The 21,331-nt window shown below is 42.2% G+C and overlaps 1 protein-coding gene across 9 annotated transcripts in view; it reads left to right on the top strand.

The window, feature by feature from the left end:
• Positions 1–21,331, top strand: part of NRXN3 (neurexin 3) — a 1,822,863-nt gene that overhangs the window by 1,406,896 nt on the left and 394,636 nt on the right. For all 9 annotated transcript variants that reach the window (XM_044924683.2, XM_044924680.2, XM_045162012.1 and 6 more), the window contains one exon: positions 1,999–2,180. In XM_044924683.2, the coding sequence (XP_044780618.2) occupies positions 1,999–2,180 (182 nt within the window). The remainder of the gene's footprint in view (positions 1–1,998; positions 2,181–21,331) is intronic.

Here is a 21,331-nt window from a genome sequence, read left to right as displayed (position 1 = left end):
TGGGAGGTGGTAGGGTCCAAGTGTAGACTTAAAGAGGGTGTCAATTATTTAAGTCTGATCTTTGGGTCTATAATTCCGAACAATGTTAATCAATGAACTATTCCATAGGACTATTGTTGTGAAGATCCAGCTAATGAATTTGAAAAATCTTTTGTAGATTGTAATGTACTGTGTATATGTTGCTGCTGTTATCAGTTTTTTACTTCTTCTTTTTGTAGTGACAAACTTATTTCCTGATAGACTATGCATTTATTCCTGTAGCAGAATCCACTATATATTTAGGACTGAATAGGGTAAGATTTTATAAATGGTCACAAAAATGTCACAGGCTAATTTGCATTTTTGGTGATTCTATACAATAATTACTGAGTAACCTTCAGTTTTCCAAATAAAGAATAAAGGGAATGGTGGTGATATTTGTAATCATCTACAGAAAGGAAATTATTTAAGTGTTTCACAGATGGAGAGATATTAAGGGTAAATCATTATATCCACATTTCTAATTTTAAGAGGCTTTGAGGGCGTTTGTGGATAATAAGAAGCAAACATTGTTGTGCGTGTAGAATTAAACATAAACTTTCCATACCACAATCCTCAAATCTCCAGATGAATGTGGAGGGCTTTTTCAGACCCCCATCCCCTAAGAATTGAGAAATTCATAAAAGGAAAATAATGTTATGCTACATGTAATACACAAACTGAGCATACTGGAACAACTAGAATAGTGACCTTTCAAAGAGGACAAATTAAATTCTTTATGCCTCAGAATACAATGTGGCTTAAAGCTTTAGAAAGGGATAAGATATGACATATACTCCTAACTCTAGCCTCATAGCAGCTTACTCTGTTATTTCTGAACAGGCTGCATAACTCATTTCTTCTTCAAACAACATAATTCAACCCAATATTCTGTGTCAACTAAATGTAGACCCATGCTGGGGATTTTTAGAAAATTCGAGAGATATAGGAATGCTTGTCTCATGTTGCTGTAAAACAGTTTCAAGGATTGGACTATGATCAGTGGGAAACTCACAAGAAAATCTGGTGCCAAATGTCCTCTGAACTTTGAGAGGAATGACATATGGAATTACTCACTATGGGTAACATACATATAGCCGTGAAAACTACAATGATATAGCTGTTTTGGCTACCAAATCTGCATACTTTTTCCCAAATTCAGATTTTAAAACTTTGTTTTTAAAAGTAGGCCTTTGAAATGTATGAGATGTAAGTATTTTCCCTATTTTTCTTCCTCTTTTTTCCTATTTTTAAATTAATATAGTCTTACTGACCCTTGGGTTTATAAATTATAAAAGCTAAAACACAAGTAAACATTAAAAACACCACTGAATCCACTAGTCATACTGAATGCTGCTTGTCATTATCAAAATTCATTCAACTGATTTTTTTTTTTTTTTTTTCCGTGTCTCCTGTATCTTCTTTTCGAAATTTAGTTTGGAAAGGAGTCAGAAACATCTGGTTTACTGGTATTCTGTCACAGCAGGGGGAAAAATATAGAGTTTAATTTTTTAAAGGCAATTAATATTTATCACCTTTTTATATGGCAACATAAGAGTAAAATAGACAAACGCGTTGTCACGTAACTCGGTTTTCTCAGGCTTTCTTTTCTGAGAGGGTGGCTGAAGGTTCCTTTCTTGTGCTGTCCTGTCTGAGATGGAAGATGAAATAGCTCTCCCGAGGTAGGAGAGCTCTCAGACATGGCGTGCTATCCGACCTCTGCCCTTGTTCAGCAGGACCTGGAGACGCGAGGACCGTCTCTCTCTAGCACCTGCTTTCTGATAACTCATTTCGCCTGCCTCTTTAATTTGGGGTGACGGCGTCTTCTGAGCCCCTGCACTGCATCCCTCTTGGCCTCCACATCCGGGCACGTGAAGGCCGTCGTGCCCCACGGCTCCCTGTGCAGAGTCTCGGCAGGGTAACCGCAGCTGCGAGGAGCCCTGCAGGGTCCTCACGCTCCCTCTCTCCTTGCTTTCGCAGCTGGCGCCACGTACATCTTCGGGAAGAGCGGAGGCCTCATCCTCTACACCTGGCCGGCCAACGACAGGCCCAGCACACGCTCCGACCGCCTGGCCGTGGGCTTCAGCACGACCGTGAAGGACGGCATCCTGGTGCGCATCGACAGCGCCCCGGGCCTCGGCGACTTCCTGCAGCTTCACATCGTGAGTACCGGGCTGGGGCTCGGATTCTCTTGTCTTCCTGCTGTTCTGTGTGAGTGAGCCAGATAACTGCCGTGGAACATTATAGGCTGACGCGACACCGGAGCACGCGTTTATATCCTTGCCTCTGTGCTGGAGCCACACCTAAGGGGTGCTGTGTGTTAAGCCTCATTTTCCCCCCTTGGATGTGAACGTGATGCCCAGAGGGTGCCTCGGGAATAGAAAATATAAAACGCGTCCTGTCCAGACTCCCTCCCCTACTGTGTGGCTTGGCCGTGAGACATTTAGCAGACCACTTAGGTGCAAATTGGAGAAGGAAATTGCAACCCACTGCAGTCCTCTTGCCTGGTAAATTCAATGGACGGAGAAGCCTTGTGGGCCACAGTCCATGGGGTCGCAGAAAGTCGGACATGACTGAGTGACCTCATTAACCCTAACCCTTATTCCACTTAGGTGGAATAAGAGACTGACCAGGTACAGTTCATCAACCTGGTGCAAGTGGCAAGGCCATCTTGAGTGTCAGTGATCTCCTACATTTGGCAGTCTGCCAAGGTTTTCTCCAAAGAAGGGGTCTCCAACCTCCACGCCAGGGACTGGTACCTCCCACAGATTAGCAGCAGTATTAGGTCAGAAATAAAGTGCACAACGAATGTAGTGCCTTTGAATCACCCTGAAACCACCCCCACCCCACTCCGTGGAGAAATTGTCTTCCACAGAACTGGTCCCTGGTGCCAAAAAGGTTGGGGACTGCTCCGTGAAGGGCCAAATAGAATATGTGGGGCTTTTTGGGTCATGCAGTCTCTGACATAGCTACTCAACTCTGCCATTGTTAATGTGAAAGCAGCCACAGCCAATCCATCATTAAAGAAACGTGCGTGATTATATTGCAATAAAAATATATTTATAAAAACAGACTGCAGGCTGTGCTTGGGCAATCTCTGCCCAAGCCCGCAGGCTTTCTTGTCGAGATGTGAAGAACAGATGGTAAAAACTGAGGCCACAGTGGGTGGGGCAAACAGAAGCAATGCAATGGCCAGGAGTTGGTGTATGCGTGCATCGTATATATCCGATGTTTTGCTTGTATATGTAAACCCAATAAGACTGCACCCTCACTCACTGCAGATCATTAAGAACACAGTGCAATTCAAAGAAATTAAAATGATTTGGAGGGAAAAATTACTTCGTTATGAGGATAGAAAATATTTTTATAGCAACAATTAACCCATTTTATCACCTGTGAGTCTGCAGTTAGGAAAGTAGGCTAGAGAAGGATATGATTCTCATCCATAAGTACCCAAAGTGCAGCCACCAAGAGCAAAGAGAGGAATTGCTCTCATTAGTTAGCAATGACAAGGCTAGAAAGAATGGATTTAATTTGGAGCAATAAGAATTCAGTTTAAATAGCAGGGGGGATAAAGCAGTTAAGAAGAAAAGGCAACTGGGGATTATCACCAACCTCCAAAAAGGAGGAAGAGGGACGTTTCTTGGTAATCTTTGAATGTGAGTTTTGCTAACGTGCATGTCTACTGAGGCACATGGGGTGAGATTTCATTGCTGGGCTCTGGGGTGGTGGAGGTTGGCTGGAACCATACAGCAAGCTCAGCCCTGGAAACTGCCCCTCTCCAGCACCTGCTCTTTCAGCAGCCCTTGGAAAGAAAAGCAGCTGGAAGGAAAAGGTTGAGCTGGAAGCCTATCTGATCTCAGGGTGAGCCAGAACAAACCAAAACTCTGCTCAGAAAGGCAGAGAAGCACTGGTTAGAAACAATCGGCTTCAAAATGCAGAAGAGGGGTCTTGAAGAGAGCCGTGAACCTTTAGCACTTCCTCAGATGCTTCAGAGACCATATGGTACTCTGAGCCTGAGCTCAAGCCTTTTAAAAAGCCACACTAAGGAGCACAGAGAAACACAGCCATAGTTAGTACAGTTTATCTTTATTTGGCCTCTAAGAACCACCATAATTTACAAAACTGTGAGATTTATGCTGCATATAACTTAATGACTATTTCATGGCAGCTATAACTGGGCTATTATTACCAGTTCACTTGCATTTTCACAGTGATTTATCTTCTTTTTTTTATTCAGTGTGACTTACTAAGAAAAATATGATTTGGCACAGCCATGGGCATCCTTTTCGAGTCCAATAATGTGCTACCAGTTTATCCATTTCTTCCCATTTGTGTTTTGTAAAGCAGTTCCACTTTCAGGAGAAACATTTTCTTATTTTCTGGTAGTTTACTTGGAATTGGCAGCGTTTTTATAAAACGGATATGAGGATCCTGGGAACTTCTAGGGAGAACCAAAGCATTCCATTTTGACTCTTTTTTAAAAGCAAACATACAAGAAATTTTACATCAGAATGTGTAGAGCTCCCTTGGGCATTGTGAACTTATTCCCATGATGTTCTCGTTGCTTAAACATTCTGGGAAATTCCAACAGATTGTCCTTCAGAGGTTGGGTTAGGAAATGCCATCTGGCATTTTTCAAGAAAAGAAAAAGAGACCCTATGATGTGAAGAAGCCACACCATTCTGGAATGGACCTGACATATCTCTGGCCTTCTGGAGCATGGGACCCCTTCATTGGTGTAGTCATTTCAAATCATCTTTTTTTCACTGGTGCAATATCTCTGGTGTCTGCCAGAGACAGAAAGTGTATGTGATGGTATTCCAATAAAAATGTGCCTAGAAGAACAGGCTGCAGATTGTACGTTGGTGACCACTGCCCTAGACTGGGCAAACGTCCTCAGAGAGATATAAAGAACATGTGATTAAAATCTGATGTCAGAGTAGGCAGAGGAAAGGGAAGGTTCCTTACTATAGTGGAGAGAAGGTCAAAGAACTTGACAAAATCCAGCCTCTTGCTTTGGACACTGACATAGCTGCATCAGGAAAATGAAGCCACAGATGCCTACTAGATAATTCTATGTGGTTTTCACTATCTGTCAAACATGGATTTGTTTATTAAACACAGTCTGTTTCCTTGTACTAGAGAAAATTACTCAGAAAGAAAGGAATGTAAGGGCCATTACTAAGCGCGGAAAGGGTTGGAAAGGAAGCAAAGGATTTCATTCTGCCTTGCAGTGCCCCTTGGAGAAGAGAACCAGTGAAAGCAATGACAGGTGTGAAGAGGATGTGAAGGCAGGGTGAATCCCAGGGGCAAGGAAAAGCACAATCAAGTGGGCGTGAGCAAGAGAGGACACATTTGCCCAGAGATGGGCTCTGGCCAAGGTCATCTGTGGGCAGAGCTGCATTCTTCGAGTGTGGGTGTTAATTGTGGAAACAACCAGAAGTGCCTTGCTGCTACTCCTGAGTGGTTGTCAAGCTAATATATTGCTCAGAAAAAAAGTATAAACTCTGAAATTAGCATGTGTGTGCACCTACATACACATGCAAGAGACAGAAAGAGAGACATGAACGGAGAGATTGAGAATTTGTGTTTCGTAAACTGCTGTGAAAGGCAGTTCCTAGGAAATCCTGACTTTTTGAGCAGTGGTAACACGGTATTTGGAAGAAGCCCTTTTTACCCCCAACTTAACCTACCTGAGGGAAGAGAAAATTTTCTCCCAAGAACACTGGGGAGTCTGACCCCAGGATGAGCAACCACTCTCTAAAACAAGACTTGCCTGTTGTCAAGACCCCAGAGCAGGAATGCAGAGAACGTCATCCTGCATGCCAGCTCTGAGTCCTACTCTCTCCATGCAAGCTTTGCATTGGGAAGATTTGGGAGAATAGAAGGCAAATAAAGCAAGTGGAAGCGTGGGCTTCCACCAGCCTTGTCTGCCACCTGTGTGGAAGCGGGGCTGTTAGGATTGAAGTGGGCTGCCCATTTATCCTACTTCCTCTAGGCTTCAGGGTCCTTCTTAACACGCTTGAAGTCTCCCATATCTCTTCCTTTGCTATCCTAAAGTCACCACACCTAAAAAACCCTTTGGGGAAGCAGGTATCTTTTTCAGCTCATATTCCTCTGGAGGCCCTTGAGTCATTGACTGGTTTAGTCAGTCTTTGTAAGTTCCTTCCCCCACCAGGTTAAAGTCAACCGCTCTGACAGGGTTTGAGAGCAAGTTTTAGTCAGTTCAGTTGCTCAGTCTTGTCCCACTCTTTGCAACCTCATGGACTGCAGCACACCAGGCCTCCTTGTCCATCACCAACTCCTGGAGTTTACTCAAACTCATAAGAGTAAGGAGAAATAAATCAGCATGACTAATTTGGGGACATTTGGGGGAGTGGCAAGGATTCATGGAGAGAGCTTGGTGAGAATGAAGGCTTTGGTGCCCTGGGGTAAAAAGAATTGGTACAAAGAAAGGGACACCCACACAGGCCTGGGGAGGCACTGTACGCACACTTTTCCCTATTTTACACTTTGCTCACGTTATCTGTTGTTCTTGCCGAAAGAACAGGGAATCTTCCTGTTGGGCTGATTTCTTTTAAACCAAACGTCTTCCCACTCACCTGGGTCTCATGGTAATTAAATAGGCTTGTTGAACAAGATAAGAATTAGATCATTAAAAAAAAATCAGAGAAGGCCAACAGATCAAAATAATTTAGACTGTTTGCTTCAAATTAGCTTGCAATTCTTCGTTTTTGGTTCACGTGTCTGTGATGTACTGTTTTCTGTGTCAATTATTAATCATGATATTAGTGAAATCATAGATGAGATGTATCTTAACAAAGGCAAAAAAGTCTTTGCTGAAGTGTGCGCTCATGAAATCAAATTCTATGGAGGAAGGGTCTCTTAGGGCAGAGGGATTTTTACAAATCATTACTTCAAATATAAGTTCCCTCCATTGAAATCTATTGTTGAGAAATTAATCTCAGTATTTGGAGAGAAGCTATCCATTGTGAATGACATCTGCCAATTGACCCTGTGTGTATGGAGCTGTGTCATGTTGAAGTCACCTTCTTTATACAATAGGGACAAAACTGAATATGACCGGAGAAAGGATTACCATGAGGTGCTTGCCATTGCTATCATGAAACTCTTGACAGTCTCCTTTCACCACCTTCAAAATAGAAGGATGGGGAGAATTGGGCAACAATCAGCTTCTCTTTATGTAGTTAATGCAGGGTGTAAAAAAGGCATCCTATTAATTTTCTTCTCTCTGTGTGTAATTTACAGTAAATCCTCTTGGATTCATTTTTTAATTATGAGCCTTTCAGGAACAGTGAAAATTTATGTGTCAGGGCACCTGTTTTGTTTGACAAGAATCTATAACCTTCCCCGACTGTTTCCTTCCTGACTTACAATGTAGACACTTACATAAAACGAAGAAGTAGAGAAAGGGTTATTGTTCACATCAACCCCCTTTTCATAAGGGCATAGTGTTCTCTTTCCAACACCCCTGCCAAAAAAAAAAAAAAAAAGACTGATGGTATTCTCTCATTGTCAAGTTTGGGAAATCAGATATTTATTAAGTTTGGCTTGTATAGTATTGTTTTTCCATAATTTATAGCACTTGAAGAGACTCCTGGAGAAAAAATGGGAGCAGAGCTGAATTATGATAAATGGTCTGTTGCTCTCATCTATTGCATCTATAAATTGCTGGCTCGGATGTTTCACTTGGCTGTCTGTGTGTGAGATACTTGCAGTAAACCATCAACCTCTGGGTTGGTCCTCAGTGAAGTTAGGTGGCTGTTAGCTTACGTTCATCTCTGGATTTGGATTTGGCCAGTGGTAGAACTGGATTGGGTTCAGGCACGGCATGTGGGGGAATCTGCAGAGGAGTCCAGAGGAGTGTTGGCGTTCAAGACTGGTAACAGAAGTCAAGAGAAAAAGAACAGGGAAACAACAAAAGTATCCACCAGATGCAATTTCGCTTCCCACAGAGTGCTGCGCACTGCAGGCTGGCTCTGTTTTTCCTTTAGCTGCTATTTGTTCTTAGTGAAAAAGGCCTCTTCGGGTTTTCTAGGCTTAGGAGCTTTTCCAGATCATTAGCCCCTTCTGTGGAGAGGGCCTGCTGGGGACCCTCTCTGCAGCTCCCAGCTTAGCTGTTCCATCCCGGCAGAGTTGGAGGAGAAGGTGGGAGAAGGGAGTGGTGGGGGGTTTTGACGAAGTGACTGCTTATGTAAGCTGAACCGGAGGCAGCACCTGCATGCAAGTCGTGTGTGTTTTCTCAGATCTTTGCTATTCCCAAGATATTTTGATCTAAATCTGTTGACTTTGATTCCACGCATGGTGTTGAAAGGCAGAATGCCGTAGTAGAAAAATGTGCTTAATTTGTGGTTGGAAGACTTGGATTTGAGTCTCATTTCTGTCCGTATCCAGTGAGCTACTTGGGTTTCAGCAAGTCGCTCCACTGCTTTGAGCCTCTCCTTTCTCTTCTTTAAAATGGGCACCGAAAAAGATGACCTCATAGGTTTTCCCGGGGCTCAGACAAAATAAAGTTTTCAGAAGTTGTTATTGGCTAAGGACTGCGTGAAAAAAGAAGAATAGTTTTCTTGATGAAATATCTAGCAGGTGATGACTTCATTGGAGGAAAAAAAAATAGTGAAAGGAAATGTTTTATCATGAAAAGCAGACTTTCATTTTAAGTGTTTTTGAAGTTGCCTGAGACAGTTTCTGCAAGCAAATTCCTATTTTATCTGATCAAAAGCAAATTTTTGAATTAATCACATCTACAGTTGAGACTTTTGGAGGGTCCTGTTAGCATGCAGTGAAGAACCCAGTTCTGGCTGAGCGAGTCCTGGTTGACTCAATAGACTGAGTAGACCCCTGCAGCATCCTCAGTGTCTCATTGTAGGTCATGATGTCCCTACAGTGTCACGAGGTAATGCGCTGTGCCTCCACTGTCCTTAATGTTCCAAAGGGCTCTATACTCACCTGTGAAATCATAGTCCATCCTGCCCTAAAGTTCCTTCTTCAGTTGTATGAAGCACAGCTTATTTTGCAAAAAGAAGGAGATGGAGGAGGAGGTGGTGGTCGTGGTCCCAAGGGTGGGTGGGGAGGAGCAGGGAAGGAGGGAGAAGGAGAAGGAGGAAACAGTAACGACAAGCAGGACCATCAAGGGAGCCAAATCTTCCTAGACGAGGATGGTGTGAAAGTGGTTTGGGACCCACCATGGGCATCAGATAAATACCTAGAGGGCTTGGCCCTATTCTTGGGCATCAGGAGGGCCCAGAAAGGGTCATGGCTGGAAAGAACATCCCAGTGTGGGTCCAGCCAGATTGAGCAGAGATGAGTAGCTGCTGCTGTCAAGGAAACTGGAAACATAAAGGCACATATACAGATAAAAGCATTTCAAAGATTTTTGAGTCCTCAAACATAAAAGAAAAATGAATGATAAATTTAGTGTGCAGATGAAATGTATAGTAATATAGCTGGAAAAATTGAGTTGACAATGCATGTGGAGAATATTTTATAGCTGGGAGATAGTTATGAGAAGCGAGGCCAAATGACCATATCTTTCGCATTTATCACTGATACCACTGACACTTTGACTGTTAACTAATGGCAGTCCTGTTTCAGAATCATCAATGCATATATATAATATAAATTTAGAAAAGTCAGAATGAAGAGGGTTTAGCTCCCGAGTGACACTCTTTATATGTGAATTGAGTGTCTTTTACATGCCATGCTAATTGCTATGTTTTGGGAATTCTGTGATCAACCTTGGCTCACATAGAGCTAATGGACTTGAAAGAACATGGTAATTAAAATATGAGAAATTAGGTTTTCTACTCATTTAGGAGATAATGTAAATACAACTCTTACTATATAGCTCCTGGCATATAGTGCATTTTCAATCATGGATAGCTTTGGATATTATTGATAATTTTTTATTCAATTAACATTTTTTTAAACTCAGAAAACAATGTAATTTCCTAACCAATAGATAGACTTTTAACCAGACCTTTGACAGTCCAACTTAACTAATATAAAATTCTAAGGAAGCATCAAGATATTGCTGATTTAAAGCCAACCTGGTGGCATATATCCTAGATTATTGCAGTTATCAAATACTGAACAAGTTCTGAATAGCAGAGGCTTTTATGACAGATGAATGCCAAGTGCAGCAAGCAAGCAAACCCTAGGCACCATCCAGTGAGTGCTGGGGCTCATATGACTTAATGACAACCCTACCTTAACACCATCATTTAGATGAATTATCTCATTGACCCACCACTTACACTGTTACTAGTCATTACTTCTGGAGTATTGTTCAGTGCACCAGGGCAAGAAATAACTCACTGACTCCCTGAAGCTATAGATGATGGATTTTAGCTCCCTGGCTGCATTCAGAAGGCACGGAGCTCAGCATATTGATTGGGGAATTCATTAGCCACCCACCCCCTAGCATCATGTGCTCAGATCCTGATGCTGTCACTGGGGCTGTTTCATCTTGTTAGTGTTTCCCTGATAGATGGCAGAGGGAACTGTACAGCTGTATTAGCCTCAAAGATGGTGCTGACAGCCAGACCTGTCATTTCTCAGCCTGAGATGACACCTTTGGAACCTAGAATCACTTAAAGACATTTAGATAAGCCCTGCTGATCGGCCAAACTAACCTTCATCCCAAAGTCAGTTCATACTCAGGATGAGAGGAGATGACCGGCAATTAAAATGTTTCCTATTCTATTCTTGACTCCTTAGTTAACCTCTTTTAATTCAGTTTATTTTTCTACTCCATTGTCTATAAGATGGCAGGTAATTTAATGGCATAGATGATTATTTCCTACATATATTTCGGACCGTATCTTCAGAGTTCATCTTACATGACTGCCATTGCCATGACTTACATTTGCCATCACCGCAAATACTGACTAAGTGCCAGGTACTAGACACTGTGCACAGACTTCGTTTACTTTATTATGAGCTCACAACTACTCAGTGAGGTAGTCACTCTTAATATCCTCACTTCATAAATGAGGCAACTAATGTTTAATGAAGCTAGAGAATTTTCCGAGGATTAGCACTGCTAATAAACAGCTGAGCAGGCATTCAGATCCAGTTCTGATTCTTAATTACTATTACACCCCTAATGAAAGTTTCAGAGTAGAAGGTGTAGCGGTGATCATTTTAATTCAACATGTATTTACAAAATGGCAATTTATTTGCAGTTGATGGAGATAAATTTATTTGGAGTTGGTGGAGATAAATTTATTTGGAGTTGGTTGGAAATAAAGACTGTATACACAGCTCTGTTTTAAGGGAAGATGGGCAGTATACCAAGGAAGGTAAGGATACTACTGGTTCTAGACACTGAAGAAATGTGCGTGGACAGGGTGGGTCAGATTTTGGCTGGTGGAATCTGGAGAGGGAACATGCCAAATGAAGATACTAGCATGAGTGTAACCTCAAAGGAAGTGAATGCAAGCTGTATTCTCAAATTAGGTATACAGTCTGTCCACAATAAATGACTTGAGGCAATGGGCAGACTGTGGAATGGCAGAAAGATCCCAAGTTTTAGAGACAAGTGGTCTATGATTCAAAAATATAGCTTTGCTTCCAACCAGCTCTATGTCCTTGGATTAATTATTTGACATCTCTGGAGGGCATGGCAACCCACTCCAGTATTCTTGCCTGGAGAATCCCATGGACAGAAGAGCCTGGTGGGCTACAGTCCATAGGATCGCACAGAATCAGACGTGACTTAACACACACACACATAAAATAATAATGCTACATGGCAGATCTGTGTAAAGATTTATAATTGTAAAAATGTTTCATGAGTCTTTTCTGGTCCATAGTAGATGCTAAACAAATGAAAGAAATATTTTAAGTTTATTATTATTTTTTTCTTTCCAGGTGTTTTAGGCCTGTAGTGGGGAGAACCTGTAATGGGGAGAATTTGAATGCCATATGGATAGATTGGTTCTGAAAGCAGTGAGAAGCCCTTTTGAAAGTTTTTGAGTAGAAGACAAAATCCCCAAGGCTTAATTTTGGGGAAGGTTATTCTGGCTCTGTTGAAATAATATTTTTCAGTGGGTTTTAGGAAAATCAATAGCTGGAGATTATTGAAGTGGTGTAGGAAAAAGTTTTAAAGGATTTATTCTATGATGATGATCATATGAAGAGAATGAGGATGAAACAAAAGAACATTTCCCAGCTAGAATCAATGGGTATCGCTAGCTGGTTGGATGAAAAAAAAAAAAAAAAAAAAAAAAACAGAGCGAGAAGTAAGGCGTCTCTGTACTGGGAAGGTTGTGATTTCAATAGCAATAAAAGAGGGGGACATGTTAAACAATAGATTTTAGGATAAAATCATAGTTTGACTTTGGTTTTGCAAATATAAGCCATCCAGGAGTCCATCTGCAGAGCTTCCCAATAGGAAGCATGTGATAAACTCAGATGAGGGAGACGACCCCGAAAGAGGGACTTGCGGGTTCTCAGTCTGGCAGTGACAGTGGAGACTCTGAGGACTGCTAAGATCTCCAAGAAGATAAGTGAGTGGGAACTTGGGAAATAGATACCTACCTTTACAAGAGGAAGAAGGAGAAGGAAGGGAGCTGAGAAAGAAGAGGCTAAGGGTTCAGGGAAGACCTAGGCAGTGAGGTTTACAGAAGTCATAAAGCTTGGGAGAGGTTTTCAAAGCCAAAGAGTTCTAGAACTCTTTTTCTTTCCCCCCCACATATTTAGTCAAACCTCTGTCATTTGACATCACTTTGTGGAGACATCTTCTTCCTCTTTATTTTTATTTTTCGCAGCATTTAACATTTGTCACTCTGGCCCTCTCATCAGTCGTTTCGAGTCTCTTCTCCTGGTAGTTGTCATAAGCAAGACTAACTCAGAGCCAGAGGACAGAGTCTGGTCCTTGCTCTGTCACCAACTCGCAGGCATCTCCAGTAGGTGGTAGAAAAATAGACAGTGCCCGCCTCAGAATGGTAGACGAGGCCGATTGAGACAATGCTTGTGAGTGTGCCCGGTTACCATTGAAAGACTTACACATTTAAATAAGATCATTTTCATAGTAATATTGGTATGCATACCACCTGCTTGGGGCTTCCCCAGTGGCTCAGCAGTAAAGGATTCGCCTGCAATGCAGGATACATGGGTTCCATCTCTTGGTTGGGAAGACCCGCTGGAGAAGGAAATGGCAACCCACTCCAGTATTCTTGCCTGGGAAATCCCATGGACTGTAGGGCTACAGTCCATGGGGTCACAGAGAGTGGGATACAACTTAGCGACTAAACACACACACCACCCACTGGAGCTCTGATGCCTAAGAGTTTGTGGTTGGAAAACTATGCATGAAACCTAGAAGGTGCTAAAATGGTTATGGTTGTAGTTTTCAATAGGAAGGTTAGCAACCAGGCAGATGGGGGTCAGTGTCAAAATGGGGATTGACCCCCTACCAGATCCCATGACCTCCTGTCCTCCTCAGAGAGTGTGCATCTCTCAAACCTGTCTCTCATCCCTTGTAACATCACTTTAGGGGATGCTGTTTGGATTTAAGGTCATGCTGCTGCTGCTGCTAAGTCACTTCAGTCGTGTCCAACTCTGTGTGACCCCATAGACGGCAGCCCACCAGGCTCCCCCGTCCCTGGGATTCTCCAGGCAAGAACACTGGAGTGGGTTGCCATTTCCTTCTCCAATGCATGAAAGTGAAAAGTGAAAGTGAAGTCGCTCAGTCATGTCTGACTCTTTGTGACCCCATGGTCTGCAGCCTACCAGACTCCTCCATCCATGGGATTTTCCAGCAAGAGTACTGCAGTGGGGTGTAAGGTCATGCTACAGTTCCCTAAATAAGGAATCCCCTGATCCTGGTGATCGCCATGTACAGTGAAACATGGAATCTGATTACCCTGATCATTATCTTAGCTTGGGTGGCTAGCGATACATAAAATTATCCAGCCCTTTTTAAAATGCAAGCAGCAGTACTTAGGTTCACTAAACCCTGTTGGAAATGAACTCCACCAGTTGACTTTCCGTGCCTGCAAACTAATGTTCTGACCAGATGACATGCATGGTTTTGTAATCCCTTCTGTGTTTGCTGTTTTATTTATTGTCCAGACAGTGTGCCTGGCACTTTGTATATGTTAGCTCATTTACTTCTCACAACACTGTCAAGTTGGTGAGATTACTTCTGTTTTAGAGATTAAGAAACTAAGGCTCAGAGGATTAAATAACCATTGTCCACAGCGTTAGGGGAAGGAAAGAAGAGTAAATGTTGGTATGTTCTGTTCTGACGTCATGCATAGTGCTTTCAAAAATTACCGATTCTGTACTGAGGTTAGATGTGGTAAATTTGGCAGGATTTTCCTGTGATTGTTTTTTTCAATCCACGCGGTCAACAATGGTAAACAGAAATGGAGGGATGGAGCACAGTATTTTGCCTGAAGCAGAATACCTAATTGGAACTAAGTCACTTTATTTTTTTAATTTAAAGAAATTCTTCATTTTACATTGCATTTTATTGCTTCCCAGTATTTTTTTTTTTAATCTCAACAACATAAGGTACCTACTTATCCCCAAACTGCTTTCTTTAATACCCCTATGCAAAATGGGCTTGGAAACCAGTCTGAGGTTTTGCATGCAATATGGAGGACCATGAGATTGAAAGGTGACTTTTGTTGTTAAATTTTAACAAAAATTCTCTCAAATGTAGTCTGTCTGAACAGAGATTATTGGATAAATGCCTTCATGTGTTTCAATATGTGATAAATACCCTATTATCTAAGTCTTCAAATATTCTTATGTGAAAACTGTAAATGATATAAAATAATATGGAAACACATATAGTCTCTCTACAGTCAGTGTTTAATTGTATGTATTTCTAACTTAAAACCAAATATGAATGTCTTTGCAGTGACCTCGGGCTGTCACCCACTGGTCTTTTAGTTTCTAATGTCTAGTGGTAGAGTGAGTGTAGTTAAAAACTTGAAAGGTAGACCTTTTCCCTGGAAATCCTATTTCTTGAAGTAGGAACAGATTCCCTTCAATTTGCACCTGACTTGATGCCTAATCCCTGAGGTCGGCAGGCTTTTATGTTTGCTACTTAGATCAGCAATGCTAGAGTAGGTTTTGTTGCATGTCTAAACAGCTAAGTTTGATGCAACACTGAAGCTTGAAAGAAGAAAATGAGTTTGAGGTGACGTGTTTCCCAGAACACAGTGCACAATGGGGGAGGGTCTTGGACTATCCACAAAGCGCAGCTATTAAAAAAAAAAAAAAAAAAAAAGACAAAAATCTCCCAGAGATTTGCTTGGGAAGGTGTACGGGGGCATATAGTGAGACGTATGACGTGACAAACTTAGCTTTAGATGAGAGGCAGGTGAGAGAATTTTCAAGTTAAAATTAACCATACAGGTGAAAATTAGCAAACTAGTGAATAACAGTTTATTTATTTATTGACTTTGACCACCTCCCACTACATGCCAGATAAGTTCTAGGTGCTAGGAATACAAGAGTGAAATCAAATAGTTGAACCCCCTGGCCTGGTGGAGCTTACGTTCTGGTGGAGCAGTCCTCAGTGGGTACAAACAGTCAGAACCTAAGTTCTACAGAGCTTTGTGAAAGCCTGAGGTCATCTATATTTAATTGAGTAAAGTACTGGGTTGGCCAAAAAGTTCATTCAAGATGTTACAGAAAAACCCAAACAAACTTTTTGGCCAACCCAATATTAACAAACTGGCAAATCCCTCCAAACTTTTCTTTCCATCTTTATACTTTTCTCTGTTTTCCAAATCTTTAGATGAACCTCCCTTACTCTTATAATCAAAACAGAGCAAAGGACCCTCCTACCAGCTGGGGGCTCTACTGTGACCACCACAAAGGCCACTCTAGTTTGTTTTCAGTACCAAAAGGAAACAAAAAGAATACCATCTTCACCCCCAATTTCTGTTCCTTATTCTTTGAAATGATTGTGATTGTTCCTATCATTTTGTATTATAATGGTGCAGGATGCCTTTAGAACATCCACCCAAATTTCATAGACAGCAGATTGCTAGCGGTATCCATATAGCACTAACTGAGAAAAAAAGAAAGTCGAAAACCAATCTCAACCAAAGGAAAACCCACCCTCCCCAGAGACTGACCACACCACTGTCCAAGTCTATAGACTGTGAGGTCTGCACTTTGACCCAAAGCTTCCTCTCCCCCACCCCAGGCATTTGCAAGATCACCCCCTGTTGACAATATCAGCACAAATGAGATTTTTCCCTTCCCTTAACTGAATGCTCCAGGGAACAGAACGGAACCACATGTTTCCCTTTGATTCACACCCAAACACTGCAAAACACAGAGTGTGTGCTTCCTCCTTCAAGCTGTGTGTGTGCGTTAAACACATGCAAATATTGGACTGAAACGCAGACACAGTAAGTCAGCTCTGGAGAAAACCATAGAAGTCTTTTTTTCTTTTTTCTTTCTTTAACTCTTCATCTTTTATTTGAGCTAAATCTTTGCCAGTTTCAACAAACATTGTTTTACAAGGATTCTTCAAAGAACAGTTAAATTTGATCCATCTGAAATTGATGAATGGATAAAGAAACTGTGGTACATATACACAATGGAATATTTCAGTTCAGTTCAGTCAATCAGTCGTCTCCGACTCTTTGCGACCCCATGAATCGCAGCACGCCAGGCCTCCCTGTCCATCACCAACTCCTGGAGTTCACTCAAACTCATGTCCATTGAGTCAGTAATGCCATCCAGCCATCTCATCCTCTGTCATCCCCTTCTCCTCCTGCCCCCAATCCCTCCCAGCATCAGAGTCTTTTCCAATGAGTCAACTGTTTGCATGAGGTGGCCAAAGTACTGGAGTTTCAGCTTTAGCATCATTCCTTCCAAAGAACACCCAGGACTGATCTCCTTTAGAATGGACTGGTTGGATCTCCTTTCAGTCCAAGGGACTCTCAAGAGTCTTCTCCAACACCACAGTTCAAAAGCATCAATTACTTGTCCATAAAAAGGAACAAATTTGAGTCAATTGAACTGTGGTGGATTAGCCTAGAGCTTATTATACAGAGTGAAGTAAGTCAGAAAGAGAAAAAATATGATATATTAGCACATATATATGGAATCTAGAAAAATGGTACTGATGAGCCTATTTGAAGAGCGGGAATGGAGACACAGATGTAGAAAAAGGACTTGTGGACATAGTGTGGGAAGGAAAAGGTGGGTCAAATTGAGAGAGTAGCATTGAAATATATACATTACCATGTGTAAAGTAGCTAGCTAGTGGGAAGTTGCTATATAACACAAGGACCTCAGCCTGATGCTCTGTGATGATCTAGATGGGTGAGATGGGGCAGGCAGGGTTAGAAGCGAGGTTGAAGAGGGAGAGGATATTTGTGTACATCTAGCTGATTCACCGGAGAAGGCAATGGCACCCCACTCCAGTACTCTTGCCTGGAGAATCCCATGGATGGGGGAGCCTGGTGGGCTGCAGTCCATGGGGCTGCACAGAGTCGGACACAACTGAAGCGACTTAGCAGCAGCAGCAGCAGCAGCTGATTCACATGGTTGTCTGGTAGAAACCAACACAACAATGTAAAGCAATTATCTTCTAGTTGAAAAAAATAAAAGTGAGTGTTTGGTATAATAAGTAGTATATTAACAAAGATTGTCCTAGGGTATAAACCCCAAGGCAGGCAGGAAGACCAAACTTCTCTTTGTGGCGTGAAGATTGAGCTCTCATGTCTCTCTCCAGGAGAATAATTGATGTTGCCAAATTGGGAGAGCTAAGGCTAAATTCTGTGCATGTGGTTGTATGTGACATGAGCGATTCAGGTTTTGTGTGACATCTCAGTGCTACAGAAACCAAAATCAAAGGACTGAGACAAAATACTTCATTTCACACAGTAGGACAAGTGTGTGTGTGTGTGTGTTTTAAAACCTAAATAGAACAATACTGTTCCGTGAACTCCAATTCACCTGCTGGCCACCTAGAATCACCCTGTAACCTTGAACTTTGAGTTGCTAGATTTGGGAAACATAGCCTTGTTTTTTACCCAGCACCTTCTGGAAACAAACTCCTATGAAGTCCCTGTGGGTGTCCATAAGAAACCATGGTTCTATCCGCTTCTGCCTTCAGGGTAGTTGAAGATTTGATTCCCTTTGAGAGGGACTTTCTGCCATTCACGATGACCACCAGCGAGGCAGGAGGTCAGGAACCAGGTCAGCACACGAGATTCCCGAGTGTATGCAGGGCAGCTGCATTGGAGCATCTAAAATGGAGCTGTTGCGGTTGCCCCGGTACCTCCTTCCGTCCTGGGTTCACCAGACCGAAGAGCAAAAATGAAGTCTTTTCTTCCTTTGATCTCCTTGGTGTTTGGCAGCCCTGTGCAAACCAGCTTGCTTCTGCCACTTAGTTCCAGCTTCCTTCCTGTTCCTGGTTCCTAATCTCAGAAACCAGGGTCTCCCTTTGCGTTCAGTGTGAGAGGTTTAGAGAATGTGCCCAGCTAGTGTCCCTTAGATCTCATCTAATACACAAATATGTTTTAATTCTCAGATAATTCACAGGCAATTTGGGATTTCCAGTTTCTTAAAAAAAGAACTTCAGAAGGTTCAGCTGCATAGGGCCAGTGTTCTTATGTGGCCAGGGTCAAGTGGGGACAAGCAACTGTTGCCAATTCTCTGACATTTCCAGCCACCCCGTCTCCTTGCCCTTGTTGTCACACCTATCACTCAGCTTCCTCATCCATTCCCCGACCCGCCCCACTCCTGTGGACCCCTGATCTTGCGACTCTCCTCACACAGAAGTTGAATCTGTGTGAAGTTGAATCAACAGTTTTGGGTCATAACCTTTAGATTTTTAGTTAACTGTGAAGCACTGTTGGCCTAAGTATTATGTATAAATGGTGCTCTCAAACGTTTTCATAGACACAGCTTTTTAAAATACTTAGTTTAGAACAGCTTTAAAGTTGACTTTTACATTACTGTCCTGAGGATACATGTTTGCCTACTCTAAAATATTCGGGGCTCCGGTATATTCATATAGTTCATGTCTAAATCTGTTCTTTAGCATAACACATTCAGTGATTTTAACCCAGTGGTTCAACTTAACTTGTGCTCTTTGAAGAACCTTTGCACTGAACACAGAATGGTAATTTGTCAATGAAGAGTTTATTAATTTTCCTGGGCAAAGTTGTACATTATTTCTAAGATGTGACATTATATACAATATGCAGAAAATAGCACATTTCCCTATGTTTTAATTCATAATTTTACAATATCAGCATGTCAGGCTATTCATTTTGACTATTCACGTCACACAAACTGTCTTCACACAGATTTTTGATTAGCTGCCTTCTCTGAAGGGGGCCGCCTTTCAGGGGGCATGTCTGAGAGCTCTGAAATCTGACAGAAGAGGTGGCTTCTGACTGAGGAGCATACTTGTTAGTCCCACGTCTTCCTCAGAGGCTTCGCCTGTCTGTATCGAAATGCCTGGCATGCTTCTTCTTGGATTGCTTTTCCCATCCCCTTCCTCACAGAGTCAAGAACTTCTTTTTCCCTCGCGCCTGACAGTTTTACCTAAACATTTTCTTCCATTGCTTCAGGCCATTGCTCCCAGTCATATCATCTTCTGAGACTATGAATAATCCTTTCCCTTCAATTACATTGTTACCTTCAAGGTATTTATAGGCTGTGATCTTGTCCCCTGGAGTCATTGCTTTGTCAGACTTTATAAATTTAGCTCTCGCCACTCCTCTTCATATGTTTTATCTTCCAACCTTTATAGCATTCCTTTTTTTTCTTTGGAGTCTATCTTTGTACCTTCTATGATATTTCAATATTCTCCCCAAACTAGAGAGGTTAGAATAGCACATCATATCCCAGGTTATTACTGTGAATATTTGATTTGGGGGAGAGAAATCAAATGGGGGGAGGATTGCTTCGAAACTGAACTTATTTGTGACTCAGAAAAATAGACCAAATGGTAGAGAAATCTATCAGGGCAACGTGTTTCCATATATTTTAACCTATTATTAGAATAATCCTAGAAGCTTAAGGGGAAATGATGAGCTTTCTTTGAGAAAATGTTTTGCTCCCATTAGATATTTGCATCTGTCCTTTAAAGTAAGATATTCTTTAAAAATCCAGGCTTCAATATGGTTGTGTAATAAGATTTTTTTCCCCCTTAATACAAGAGCTTTTAAACCAATATTATCATTTATAATAATAAGATTATTATGAATATTATAATTCCTGTCTCTGCAGTTTAAATTGAAGAAATGCATTACACATTTAATTTTAGGAAGAAAAATCAAATTGCTACATGAACCACCTTGGTACTAGCTCTAAGTTCTAATTTGCTTCTGCCAGCATTGGTTAACATTTCATCAACATGGCAAATTGGGTATAGCCTCCAGGGGGCGCTGCAAAGAGCAAAAGCAGATTCCCTGGTGGCTCAGACGGTAAAGCATCTGCCTATAACACATCAGACCCAGGTTCGATCCCTGGGTCGGGAAGATCCCCTGGAGAAGGAAATGGCAACCCACTCCAGTGTTCTTGTCTGGAGAATCCCATGGATGGAGGAGCCTGGTGGGTTACAGTCCGTGGGGTCGCAAAGAGTCAGACACGACTGAGCAACTTCACTTTCACTTTCACCATGGTCTCCAAACAGTTTTGGTTGTCTCGCATACTAGACAGAGAAGGCAATGGCACCCCACTCCAGTACTCTTGCCTGGAAAATCCCATGGATGGAGGAGCCTGGTAGGCTGCAGTCCATGGAGTCGCTAAGAGTCGGACACGACTGAGTGACTTCACTTTCACTTTTCACTTTCATGCATTGGAGAGGGAAATGGCAACCCACTCCAGTGTTCTTGCCTGGAGAATCCCAGGGATGGGGGAGCCTGGTGGGCTGCCGTCTGTGGGGTCACACAGAGTCGGACACGATTGAAGTGACTTAGCAGCAGCAGCACATACTAGACAAAAAAATAACTGTGCACCACTTAAAAGTATGTTTATATTTAATGTAATGTGCATATGTTCTACTGTGTTGTTTCTATTACAAAACACGCAGAAATATCAGAATTTTTTAGAGATGAAGATTTGGTACATAGATGTTCCGGTAGTTTCCCCCATCACCCTAGTGAACCAAACCTGGCATCTCCCGAGGATGCTTATCACACTTTGGAGACCACAGCCCTGGTGGGCTCTCCATGCTGCAGAGTGAGCTGCAGCTCCCAGCAGGTCCCCGTAGGAAGCCTAGAACAAACAGTGACGGGCTGGAGAGCACCTGTCATTGCAAACCCACATTTTGGAGATGAACAGACGGAGA

This window comes from Bubalus bubalis, chromosome 11 (assembly GCF_019923935.1).
Source record: "Bubalus bubalis isolate 160015118507 breed Murrah chromosome 11, NDDB_SH_1, whole genome shotgun sequence".
NCBI lineage: Eukaryota > Metazoa > Chordata > Mammalia > Artiodactyla > Bovidae > Bubalus > Bubalus bubalis.
This window is presented reverse-complemented; position numbering and strand designations above follow the sequence as displayed.